The 12,795-nt window shown below is 50.3% G+C and overlaps 1 protein-coding gene across 1 annotated transcript in view; it reads right to left on the bottom strand.

The window, feature by feature from the left end:
* Nucleotides 1-39: 39 nt before the first annotated feature.
* The window catches only part of LOC309684685 (NACHT, LRR and PYD domains-containing protein 12-like), a 34,364-nt gene continuing 21,608 nt past the window's right edge, over nt 40-12,795 (bottom strand). The window contains exons 8-15 of the mRNA XM_082500546.1: nt 11,814-11,981; nt 11,247-11,417; nt 10,707-10,877; nt 7,896-8,066; nt 5,161-5,331; nt 3,654-3,824; nt 1,504-1,791; nt 40-430 (exon numbers count right to left, since the gene is read on the bottom strand). Of these exons, the coding sequence (XP_082356672.1) occupies nt 379-430; nt 1,504-1,791; nt 3,654-3,824; nt 5,161-5,331; nt 7,896-8,066; nt 10,707-10,877; nt 11,247-11,417; nt 11,814-11,981 (1,363 nt within the window). The 3' untranslated portion in view covers nt 40-378. The remainder of the gene's footprint in view (nt 431-1,503; nt 1,792-3,653; nt 3,825-5,160; nt 5,332-7,895; nt 8,067-10,706; nt 10,878-11,246; nt 11,418-11,813; nt 11,982-12,795) is intronic.

Here is a 12,795-nt window from a genome sequence, read left to right on the forward strand (position 1 = left end):
GGTGAGATATCACAGGGTCTTACCAACTTTGTTTCGTGCAGTGGTGTTTCTTATATTGAAGCAAGTCCTGAGCACAGGAGAATGTAAAAACTGCATGACAGCAAGTATATTCTTTCTTTTCTACTGAAAAAGTTTTTGCTATGATCACCAGATTTTCTATTAAAGAACACATCTATTTGTAAACTTCACCGTTCCCAAAATCTGTGACTGGCTCATTCTTAGGGAATCCAATCCAGCAAAATATCAAGTACATAGCATACCATATAAATTCATAGGAAGTTTCGAAAATCAGTGATGGCATCACTAGGCCAGAAAGCCTGGCTGCAGAGAGCCCAGCTCAGGAAACGTAGCATTTATTCCATCTGTTCTTTTCTTCTCTCAGGGAGCTAGCTTCTGTTGTGTTTCTTCATTTAATCGTGACCTGGTCCACCTTCGGAAAGAAGTAGAAAGAACTGTTAAATGTCCCCCAAATATTGACTACTGCCTGACACCTGAGCGCACTGTACAACTCGAGGCAAATACCATTCCAACTTCACAGCATCAGGCTCCTGAGCCTTCCAGACCCCAGTCTTGCTGTCATCCCCATTCCCCAGCTGCTGCTCTCATAGCCCAGAAGTATCACGTGGAAGGCAGTGAGAATCAAAAAGCCTTGCCTGGTCTAAGCCTTTCTGTTCCCATGAAGGCCCTTGACCAAGGCAATTTCTTCTTGTTCAGCACACACAAATACCATTCAGCACACACTTAACTACAAGTAATTCAAACCTAACTGTGTATCAGCCAGAAGAAACAAGTGGGGTGCCCATCTTAGCTGCCTCCTCAGCTGTAGAGCACAGTGTGAGACCTGTGCTGTTCTGAAAAGCACCTCACTAGACCTAGGAATGATCCAGCTCTCTACAGTAGACTCGTGGTCTCTGCAGGGTCTCCTAGCCTGCTTTATAAAACACTCCTTCCACTGAAAGGAGACAGAATCCACCAAAAACTGCAACGTGAGGATCTCCAAGGGTTTAAGAGATAGAGTCCTAGCTCCTTAGAGGCTACAAGGAATAGCCACATAATTCTAACCCCAGATCTTATACCATGAGAAAACAAAGCAGTAACTCTAACCAGTTTGACTCCTATGACATCAACAACGTTAAGGAAGGGACTGATATCTGACTGGTAATTTTAGAAATGCAATATAATTCTTCAAAGAGGGCAGTAACAATGCCTGAAGCAGATATCTGTCATTGCTTTTGTCCAGCTATCAAAAAGAGTTCATTGGGAATCAAGTGAGAATTCATTTTCTTCCTAAGGTACACCTGGCACTTAGCCAGACCGTATGACTCAGGGCTAGGAAAGGAGATGCCTGCAGGGACCACAGGATAACCAGGGACCCAGTGCTGCAAACAAAGCTTGTTTGCAGCCTTCTCTGAAAGAAGCAGCAACACAATCCCAGTGACACACCCCATTGACTACTGCCCACCGGGCAGCTGGAAAATGCCCTGTGGACCCCTGTGTCCTCACCGCAGTGTCTGCCGCTGCCAGTCAGGATGTTTCAGCTTCTCACACAGCAGCTGTACTCCAGAGTCCCCCAGCCCGTTAAAACTAAGGTCCAGGTCTCTCATGCTCAGATTGGTGCTGAGTACTGTGGTCAGGTACCCACAGCAGGCACCGGTGAGTATGCAGCTCAGCAGCCTGCAGAAGACGCATCGAAAAGAGGTGTGAGGCTCACCATAGCTGTGGCAACCAATGCACCCTCTCACATGGCCCATGACTGTAAGCCTACCCCACTCCACACCCCATCCATACTGACTACACGCCAACCACTTTGTCAATGGGGTGACTAGCACTTAGAGCCACTACCCATTCTCAGTCCAGCCTGTAGTCAACCTTCAGTCAGCCCCTTCTCAGAGATGCACAGTGGAAGGATGAGAGTCAATAAGCAAAAGTTGGGTAACACAGGAAACTAATTAGATTTCAGAAAACTTTCTTAACCAGGAGTGTGTTCACCAAGGGTCCAGAGAGGGTGCAACCTAAATCATGTTACGATTCTGGGTATGGGCAATACCCTTCTTGTTGACAGCCCTTCTAGGCTGGAAAAAAGGTCTGTAGAGACACTGCTATGGTCCTTTGAACCCTCCATGCATTCATGATATAAACACAAGGATGCACTCCTTCAATAGAAAACATGGTAACAGGAACTCTGCTTTTGCCAGTCTAATCCTTACTGCAGGACCGGCTCATTCCTGGCAACATTTCAGATCTCTAGATAAAGACCTCCACTAGCTTCTGTCCTGCATCCTTCCACTGCCTAGCTACTGTCCTGGCTCAGGTGGGAGAGCTGACAAGACTATGTTAATTGGCCACTTCATCCATCTGTGTGTGTTTCAGGATCCCCTTCCTCCTGCATTACCTCCACACGTCCTTAGATAACCCCTTCAAATTTCCACAGTATCGCTCCTGAATTCTACTACAGAAGTGGGGACCAAAAGCTTAGCAGCAATTTCCTCTCCTTGATGACCTTGAAAAAGTGATGTATGACTTCCCCTGCTTCATGCATTTTACCCATTGGAAAATGCCCCTTTCTGCTTTAGATGTCCCCCACTCTCTTCTCTAGTATAAGCTTTGCCTACCTTTGCCCCTCAGCATCAGCAGATGGGCATCAGGGCACCCTGCAGGTCATCTCAGTTGACACAGACTGTCTCTGTGCAGGATCTCAGTCAAGCGCCTCCAGGGAGCCCTGTGGCTGTTGTCTTTCCTCATTCAGAGGATCTCAATAAGAAGCTTCCCAAACACTTCCAGTGCTGAGCCTCCTTCCCCCCACCCTGCCTCAGTCCATGCTGACCTTGTCCATTCTGATGAGTGCTGGAGATCACTTGAGAAGAAAAAGGCATGCTTTATGGTTTTTCACACTGTGATTTCTGGGTGGGAGCTCAATGCTACTACTCCCACTTCAGTCACATTTGGCTGAATGCCATTGTCATAACAAAAGGATCCAGTCTCATTTAAGACAAAGGGGACATTTAGATAGCAATCCGGAGCTTGCAGACTAAACACAGGGCCAACACATGGGTTACTGGAGGGCTATGTGAGAAAATCAAAACCCTAAAAAGAAAGCTGAGTGACCCAGCGCATACTGATTCGCAAGCATGGCCATAGTGAGGTACCGCACACACTGTACATGCAAGGACTACAGGACTGACTCTCCAGCTCAGTCCCGTGGGACCAATCCCAGAAGAGATCCCTACATTTCAGTTGGTCACACAGACTTCTCTGCACTACTGCCAGACACAAAGACATCCAGAAGGGGTGGACATCCCCGTAGGGTGCCACAGATTCACACACACTGGAGGGAGGAGTCAGGCCTGACAGCAGAGACCTTTCATGGGAAGGGATGTTCTGCTGTCTTCCACTGTTCGCTCACTTAGGCCCGTGCAACACCGAGTCTGCAGAGACCTGGGCCAAAGCAGGAGGTGACTGGAGGGACACCTCTTGCACACACTTCTCCTGGCATGGCTGGGAAGGAGCACAGGGTGAGTAGGGACCAGCGCTGAAGATATCTGGGTTTTAGCACCTTCTCATCTTTGCAGGAAGCAGCCAATAGCTCCAGCCCCATTGAGTATTGCCCATGGTGTAATTGAGGAAAAGCCCCAAGGAAACCCCATGTCCCTCACCGCAGTGTCTGCAGCTGGCAGGAAGGGTGTTTCAGCCCCTCGCACAGAAGCTGCAGTCCAAGGTCTCCCAGGCTGTTAAAAGAAAGGTCCAGCTCCCTCAGGCTCTGGCTGATGCTGAGCACTGCCGCCAGGTCCCCACAGACAGTGCTGGTGAGCTGACAACGACACAACCTGTAGAGGACAAAAATGGAGACGATCCACCCAGTTGTCACAGCCATGCACACAGATGCTCCTGCCCACCAGCTCCTCAATGGGCCAATGACCACAAGCCATGGCCACAAACCCTGCCCACACTCGCCACATGCCCACCCCATGGCCAATGATGGGCCAGCACCACAGCCACTGCCTACTCCCAGCCAGTGCCCTCCCAGGAAGCTCTGAAGGGCCCCTTCACTCCACAGCTCTGCCCCAGCCACACAGGACCCACCCAGGGGAGGCCTCACCACAGCTCCACCCACCAATCCCAGCCAACCATGGCACCACATAGCCCACCCTGTCCCACCCACTCAGGACTGGGCCAATTGCGGCAGCAGGCAGTGACAGCTCAGGGCCATGGCCCTTTCCTTGCAGGCAACCGGAAGTCTTGTTCCCTGACGGTGAGCCAAAGGGAAAGCACCAGAAAGATCCAGAGTGTGAACAGCACGCCCTCATGCTTCTGCCCTGTACATCTAGCCTTATGGCTCAACGTTCAATCCACCAACGTTCTTGATTAATTCCCACCAGTTCCCATCCCTGACCTTCTTCCCCACTTGACTGGGTACCTCCAGAGGCTAGAGACAGCAAGCGGGAATTTCTGTGAACTCTGTTTTCTCCCCAGACACAGTCACATCAGCAGGCACACTAGTGCTCCCACTGCACCATGAGGGTGTGCACAGCTGGATTTCACTGTCTGCCTAGAGGGTCCCAGTGCCATGGGACCTACCCCATAGGACTCGACCATCCACCTGGGGCGCGCTGTGATGAGACAGCACCTATGCAAGACCCCGACAGCGGGAATGGCAGCTCGGACAGCCATGTGAGTAAAAGGGAAGGACTGGAACGGCAGTTGAGTGACCCCGGGACACGTGTCGACACGTGGCCACGGGCACAGTGTGCAAAGGCAGACACTGTGCATGCGGGAGACCAGGACTCACTCTCCAGCTCACTGCCCCTGGAAAGGTCAAAAGGATAGCCCTGCCTTTCCGCTAGTTGCCCACAAGCCTCTCTGCTGCAGTAGAAGAGGGAAGCATGCCCAGAGAGGCACACTTCCCCCCTGGGGTACTACAGAGACCAGGACTGGGGCAGAAGGCCCCTAGGCAAGACATCTGTCACAGCTATTACTGCTGTCCTGGCAGGGCAGGCAACAAGCACAGGATGGGCAGGGACCTCGCCCTGCAGATGCACCTCACTGGTAGCCTGTTGCCATCCCTGCACGCAGGCAGGAGCTGCCCTGCCCCAGCCGCAAGCTACACTGAGTGTTGCCCATAGGGCAGCTGGAAAAAGCCCCAAGGAACCCCGTGTCCCTCACTTCAGTGTCTGCAGCTGGCAGGAAGGGTGTTTCAGCCCCTCACACAGCAGCCGCAGTCCAAGGTCTCCCAGCTCATTTTCACCAAGGTCCAGCTCCTTCAGGCTCTGGCTGATGCTGAGCACTGCCACCAGGTCCCCACAGACTGTGGTGGTGAGTTGACAATGCCACAACCTGCAGAGGACAAAAATGGAGACAATCCACCCATTTGTCACAGCCACTAGGACAGATGCTCTTGCTCACTAGCCCATCACCAAGTTGATGATGACATACCATGGCCGCAAAGCCTATCCACCCTCACCACCCACCCACCCCGGCTTGTGGTGACTCGCTTCTGACACCTGGCCACAGACCACCATGTCCATTTAGGCCCTTTGGTTTTTGCTCAAGATATTCCAGGTACTGCTGGCAGCTTTTCAGAACAGGCCTTCTTTGCTTATGCTTTGAGATCTTATACGTGTTTTGTTCCGCCATGAGCAAGAAAATCTTCCCTTGTTAGGGCCTCTCCCAGTGCAACGCCTCTTTTTATCTTTGCTCTGATTTATGGAAAAGCAGTACTCCCCACTTCGATTTACAGCAAGCTGCCCCTCATGTATTTATAGAGTGGATAGGGAAATAACCCTACAGATGGCTTAATGATGAAGCCACGAAAAGGGAGCTTTCTCATTTCAACACCAAACCAAAATGTTATGTAAATTACCTGAAAATCAAAAGAAATATTGATGAATGGGGCTCTGAAGTATACAATTGCAGGGAGGAGAGCACAGGAGGACAGCACAGCCCCAGCTAGGAGAAAGACAGAGAGCCCACATCTGGTGCACTCTGTGGCATAAGGACACTGATGAGTTGTCAGAGATGAGGAGCAAGTACAAGAGAGTGAGGAGAAGGGGCTAGAGTTTTAGCAGGGGAAAAGCTAGAGAAGAAGTAAGGTAAGTTCTTGCTTAACTAAGTCTGAAAATTAGAAGGGAGAGCAAATACCCTAAGCACTGAGGGAACGCTGATAGCACTTGGAAGAAAGAGACATCCTCAGTAATAGTGTCTGCTGGAAAGACAATGTGACCATGAAACATGTCATAATTCCACCCAAGAGGACAAGCTAGGCCATAAGTAGCCAGAAAGCAGATTACCTTGGCAAAAGATGACCTAGGGTCTGGTTAACCACCCTTCTGCAAATGTGAAAAGCAACATGCATTTTGGAAAACAGGTCTGTGGAGACCTTCAGACAATTCTTCAGACCCTCCTTACATTCACAATTTAAACCCAAGGATGCAAGATTTTTACAAAAAAACCCAGCATCAATTACTACTACTCAGTCAATCTAATCTTTGCTACTCATTCCTGGCAACATTTCAAAGTCTTCAAGCAAAGGCTGACGTAAAGATCTCTGCTAGTCTATACCCTGCATTGTTCTGCTGTCCAGCTGCTCTCCACATGCACAGGTAGGAGAGCAGGTCAGACCATTTTAATGCAGTCCAACTGCACGTTTCATGATCTATTTCCTCCTGCATGGCTCCACACATTCTTGCACAACTCTCCCAGCTCCCACACTATTGCTCCTATGCTCCAGTATAACAGTGGGGACCACAAGCTTAGTACCACTTTGATCTGCACAATGACCTTGGAAAAGCAGATACTACTCCCTCCCCTTCACAAGTTCTGCCCAGCTCCTCCCTCTGATGAGTGTCATTTCCAAAACCAAAGTTCCCAGGTTAGCCACCCAGGGCTTAAGAAATGAAAATGGGCGAACAGAGCTGGATGCCCAGAAGACTCTGAGGGTAAAGGGACTGACTTTATTACATAAGAAAGAGCTCCTATGTAAAGATGGCTTCAAAGACATATGCAACAGAACTTGACTGACAGTGACCTCACCTATACAAGTGGGTTTGCTGGTAGAATAAACCAAATCAGACCAGCTGAAAGCAGCAAAGATGCATAAAAATCATACAAACTCAGCTAATAACTAAGCATTAAGCCTATTTGCACACAGGGGTCATGTACAAATACTCAAAAATTAAAAGCAACAGATGATACTGTGGCCAAAGCCAATACGTTACGTAAAATGTAAACATGAATATGTAAATAGTTAAGATTGCGTATAAGGAATGACGAGTTGTAACATGGTGTCCTTCTCATGCTCCATGCAAAGAGGTACCTTTATTGCTGGCAATAAAAAGGAGTTTTAGCTAGTGTTTATTTCTGCTGCCTTCTTTCCAGTTCCCATGGACTAACGAGAAGAAAAATGCAACCGACTCCATTTCAGTAACACTGGAAAGGGACCTGAATGACCCAGCAAATGTCTCGACACATGACCATGGCCAGCCTGTGCTAATGCAGACATTAGCATGCTGGGACATCAGGACTGACTCTCCAGCTCACTGCCCCTGGAAAGGTCAAAAGGATAGCCCTGCCTTTCCGCTGGTTGCTCACAAGCCTCTCTGCTGCAGTAGAAGAGGGAAGCATGCCCAGAGAGGCACACATCCCCCTGGGGTACTACAGAGACCAGGACTGGGGCAGAAGGCCCCTAGGCAAGACATCTGTCACAGCTATTACTGCTGTCCTGGCAGGGCAGGCAACAAGCACAGGATGGGCAGGGACCTCGCCCTGCAGATGCACCTCACTGGTAGCCTGTTGCCATCCCTGCACGCAGGCAGGAGCTGCCCTGCCCCAGCCACAAGCTACACTGAGTGTTGCCCGTAGGGCAGCTGGGAAAAGCCCCAAGGAACCCCCATGTCCCTCACCGCAGTGTCTGCAGCTGGCAGGAAGGGTGTTTCAGCCCCTCGCACAGAAGCTGCAGTCCAAGGTCTCCCAGGCTGTTAAAAGAAAGGTCCAGCTCCCTCAGGCTCTGGCTGATGCTGAGCACTGCCGCCAGGTCCCCACAGACAGTGCTGGTGAGCTGACAACGACACAACCTGTAGAGGACAAAAATGGAGACGATCCACCCAGTTGTCACAGCCATGCACAAAGATGTACCTGCCCACCAGCTCCTCAATGGGCCAATGACCACAAGCCATGGCCACAAACCCTGCCCACACTCGCCACATGCCCACCCCATGGCCAATGATGGGCCAGCACCACAGCCACTGCCTACTCCCAGCCCAGCTCAGAGGCCCCCCTCAGCCAGTGCCCTCCCAGGAAGCTCTGAAGGGCCCCTTCACTCCACAGCTCTGCCCCAGCCACACAGGACCCACCCAGGGGAGGCCTCACCACAGCTCCACCCACCAATCCCAGCCAACCATGGCACCACATAGCCCACCCTGTCCCACCCACTCAGGACTGGGCCAGTCGCAGCAGCCGTGATAAAGCAAGGCTCATCTGGCCCTCTGACCATTATCTTCTACGGCTTTTCCTTGTGTGCACCAATTGTACAACTCCAAAGTATCAAACATGAGTCCGGAGGCAACAGGCAGGGGCATGGGGGTCCAGGTGATCTTCTCCTTGATCCTTTAGTCAGGGGGAAGGATTGAGGTGTGGAGGAATCCCATGGGTCAGCAATAGGTTGCGCAACAGGTGTTGACAACAGTGTTTTGGGTTTTACAATCATGGTATCATCTTTGACGACTGGTAAGTGTTTTAAAATAGATGGGATCCAGCTGCTTAAGTGGGGAAAAAACATTCTTGACAGCAGGCTGCCCAAGGAGAGCTTTAAACTAGGAACAACCAGGAATGGAGCAGATGATCGAAACCCAAGTGAGGAATTGCTGGACAAGGTCGGCAAGCAAAGTGTTCGGGATTAAGTAAACTCGGAGACCTTCTAATCAAGAAACCAGGGCTGAGGGGTGCCCACCTCAAGTGTATCCACATACACAAGGAACTGCCTACAAGACAGAACTACGGGAAAGCTCTCAAATCCTTTCTTGGAAATCAGCATGGCTGTGCGTATCTCTGAAGTGCATGTACACTAATGCATGACCACAGGGAACAAAAAAGATAAATTAGATGTGTGCATACAGTAGCAGGTCTATGATCTCGATGGAGTCAGAGAGACATGCTGGAATTCCTCACGTGACTGGACTGCTGCAATAGATGGATACAGGCTCTTCAGAAATAAGCCTGGAATATGAAAAGAGGGACTTGTGTTTTATGTGAGATCAGCAGAGATGCATGGAGATGGACAATGAGCCAGCTAAGAGTTTATGGTTAAGGATTAAAGGACAGATCAAGAGGGGTAAGACTGTGGTAGGTGACCACCTGATCAGGAATTGGAAGCCCCTGGTCCTCACGAGGAACTTGAACAAACCTGATATCTGCTGGAAGGACAACACAGCAGGAAAAAAACAAGATGAGAGGTTCTGGAGCTCATTGACTACAACTCTCTGATGCAAGTGACAGAGCAGCTGACAAGCGGAGGCACTCTGCTGGACTTCATGCTTACAAACAAGGAAGAACTGATCAGGCATCAGACTGGGGACAGACTTGGCTGTAGAGACCATGAGATGATGGAAGTCAGGATACGGAAAGTTAAAAAGACCTGACTGGTTAAAAAAATTAAAAAAAAAAAATACAAACAAACAAAAAAAAAAGCGCAAGATCATAACCCTGGACTTCAGAAGAGAAGACTTTGGCCTGTTCAGAGATCTGCAAGGAAGAATTTTCTGTCTTGGAAAGGAAGAGGATCCAGGAGAGCTGGCTGATATTGAAGGATCTCTTCCTTCAAGCTCAAGAATATTCCATCCTGACAAGGAGGAAAACAAGCAGAAATGTCAGAAGGCTTGCATGGATGAATGGCTTCTGTCAAAACTCAGTTGTAAAAAGGAGGTGGAAGTGACTGGGGTAGAATATAGACACTGTCCAAGTATGCAGGGATGGAGTTAGGAAAGCCAAAAGGTAACCTGGAGTTTAATCTGGTAAGGGAGATGAAGGGCAAGAAGAAAACTTTCTACAGGTTCATCAGCAGCAAAAGGAAGACTAGGGAAAATGTGGACCTACTGCTAAATGGGAACAGGAAACTGGTCACAAAGGACATGCAGAAGACCAAGGTACTGAGTGGCTTCTTCACCTTGGTCTTATCTGATAAGACCAGTCTTCAGCAGTCCCAGCTCCTTGAAACCAATGAAAAAGTCTAGGACAAGGGCAGGCTCATTTTCTGTTGAAAGGATGACATTACAGAATATTTAAACAAACTGGATATAAACAAGTCCATGGGGCCTGATGGGATGCGTCCATGAGCACTGAGGGAGCAAGTCATTGCCACTGCAAGGATTCTCTCAATTATCTTTGAACCGTGAAGGTTATCAGGCTTTCTTCCTGTGGACAGCAAGAAAGTAAATATCACCATTAACTTCAAGAAAGCCAAGAAGTAGGATCCAGGGAACTACAGGCTGGTCAGTCTCACCTCCCCCCTGGGACAGTGAAGAAGAAAATAATCTTGGAAACCATATCCAAACATACAAAGGACGAAAAGATGACTGAGAGCACTCAGCACAAATTTACAAAGGACAAATCATGTCTGACCAATTTGTCAATGATGAAATGATTGGATGGATGGATGAGGGAAGAGCAGTGCATGATTTTTGTTGGGAAAAAGCCCCAAGGAGCCCCCTGTCCCTCACCACAGTGTCTGCAGCCGACAGGAAGGATGTTTCAGCCCCTCACACAGCAGCTGCACTCCAGGGTCTCCCAGCTCATTTTCTTCCAGATCCAGCTCCTTCAGGCTCTGGCTGGTGCTCAGCATTGTGGCCAGGTCTCCACAGCAGGCACTGGTAAATTCACACCGCAACACTCTGCGGGGGAGACACATCCGTAAGTGCTGTGGAGATCATCACAACCACAATGGCAGATGTAACCGCCCACCAGTGCCTCACTAGGCTGATGACCGTAAGCTATGGCAAACAAACCCTTCCCATGCTCACCATGCACCCACCACATGGTCAGTGAGGGACCAGGGCTGCAGCCACTGCCCAATCCAAGGACAGGCCCATGGCCTTCCCTCAGCCAACGTACTCCCAGGAGGCGCCAAAGAGCCCCTGGCCCCACAGCTCTGTTCCATGCAGGAGCCACCCCTGGGAAGGGATCCACACAGCCATACACCCCATCATTTGCTGCCCACAAAGATGCTTGAGAACACCCTCAAGACGACCCCTGTCCCTCACCGCAGCATCTGCAGCTGGCAGGAAGGATGTTTCAGCCCCTCACACAGCAGCCGCACTCCAGGGTCTTCCAGTGTATTTCCCTGCAAGTCCAGCTCCCTCAGGCTCTGGTTGGTGCTGAGCACTGCAGCCAGGTCCCCACAGCAGGCGCTGTCAAGTTGACACCACTGCAACCTGCAGGGGAGACAAACGGAAAAGAGCTGCAGGGCTTATGACTGCCCCAATGACAGATGTAATGCCTGCCAGCCCCTTACCAGGCCAATGACCATAAGACATTGTCACAAATCCTACCCCACACTTCCCCAGCAGCAGGGAGAAGAGAAGACACACACTAGGCAGGGACCCCAGCAACCAGGTGTCTGGAAGAGCTGAGTGAGGAGCACTGTGGAGGGCACAGCCATCGGCTCCACCTGCACAGTGCTTCTTTCTCAGGATGAACAGGGACCCAGTACTGCAGACTCACCTGGCCTCCTCCTCATTCTTGCAGGGAGCAGCCTCCCAGCCCCAGCCTCATTGAGCGCTACCCACAGGCCAGCTGGGGAAAAACCCGAGGAACTTCCTGTTCCTTACCACAGTTTCTGCAGCTGACAGGAAGGATGTTTCAGCCCCTCACACAGCAGCCGCAATCGAGGGTCTCGCAGGTCATCAATAAGTTCCAGCTCCCTCAGGCTCTGGTTCGTGCTGAGTGCAGCAGTCATATCCCCATAGCAAGTGCTACTGATTTTGCAATTCAACAACCTGCAATGAAGGCACATGGAGATGAGCCAGGAGGCTTATCACTGCTGTAATAACAGACAGACCCGCTCACCAGGCCAATACTCATGAACAATGGGCAAAAACACTGCCCCACACTGTCTAGGATACAAGTGCCCATCATCACCCCCCTCTTCAGCTAAGGGACCAAAAGACCTCAGAAATCTCAGAGGGCTGCCTCCTCTGCCTCTCTCTCCACAGCCCAGGGGAAAAGTCTGGAGAACTGCATTGTTACCCTTTCTCATGGCATACAGAAGAACAGCTTCACCCAAAGCGGTAGGAAGTCATCTTTACAAGTCAGGACACAGCAAACAGCATGAAAGCCAACAGTGTCTTTGATATGGTCACTCACAACCAGGAGCAGTCCCACAAAGCCACGTATGGCCAAAAACTATGGGAACTGAATGGAGAGCACTTCAGGCAGGACGGTGAGGGGTGAGCATCACTTGGCAGATGAAAATGGAGGAGAGGAATCATGGTGGAGGGAGGGACAGAGGCCCAACACCGCACAGCAGTAGGTCACCCTGGAAATGCGTTCGCTGCCAGCAGTGAACTGCCACAATAGTGCTGACCTGCATCCCTTCACCTGGCAGGTAGCCCTGGCAAAGAGACTGAAGAAACATTACAACAAAGCTTCCAACATGCTAAGCAGGGCTTGGCAATACCTGCCAGTTATATATTTCTGATAGGTGTGTTGCACAGAACTGCAGTATGTCTGCCTGTGTGCCCCCCGACCCTAGCTCCCAGGTACTACTGCCCTGATGGAGGTTCAAACTGGCTGCAGCAAAGTCTAGTGAAA

The sequence above is a fragment of the Vanellus vanellus genome, assembly GCF_965231255.1.
Source record: "Vanellus vanellus genome assembly, contig: HAP1_SCAFFOLD_469, whole genome shotgun sequence".
NCBI classification, from domain to species: Eukaryota; Metazoa; Chordata; class Aves; order Charadriiformes; family Charadriidae; genus Vanellus; species Vanellus vanellus.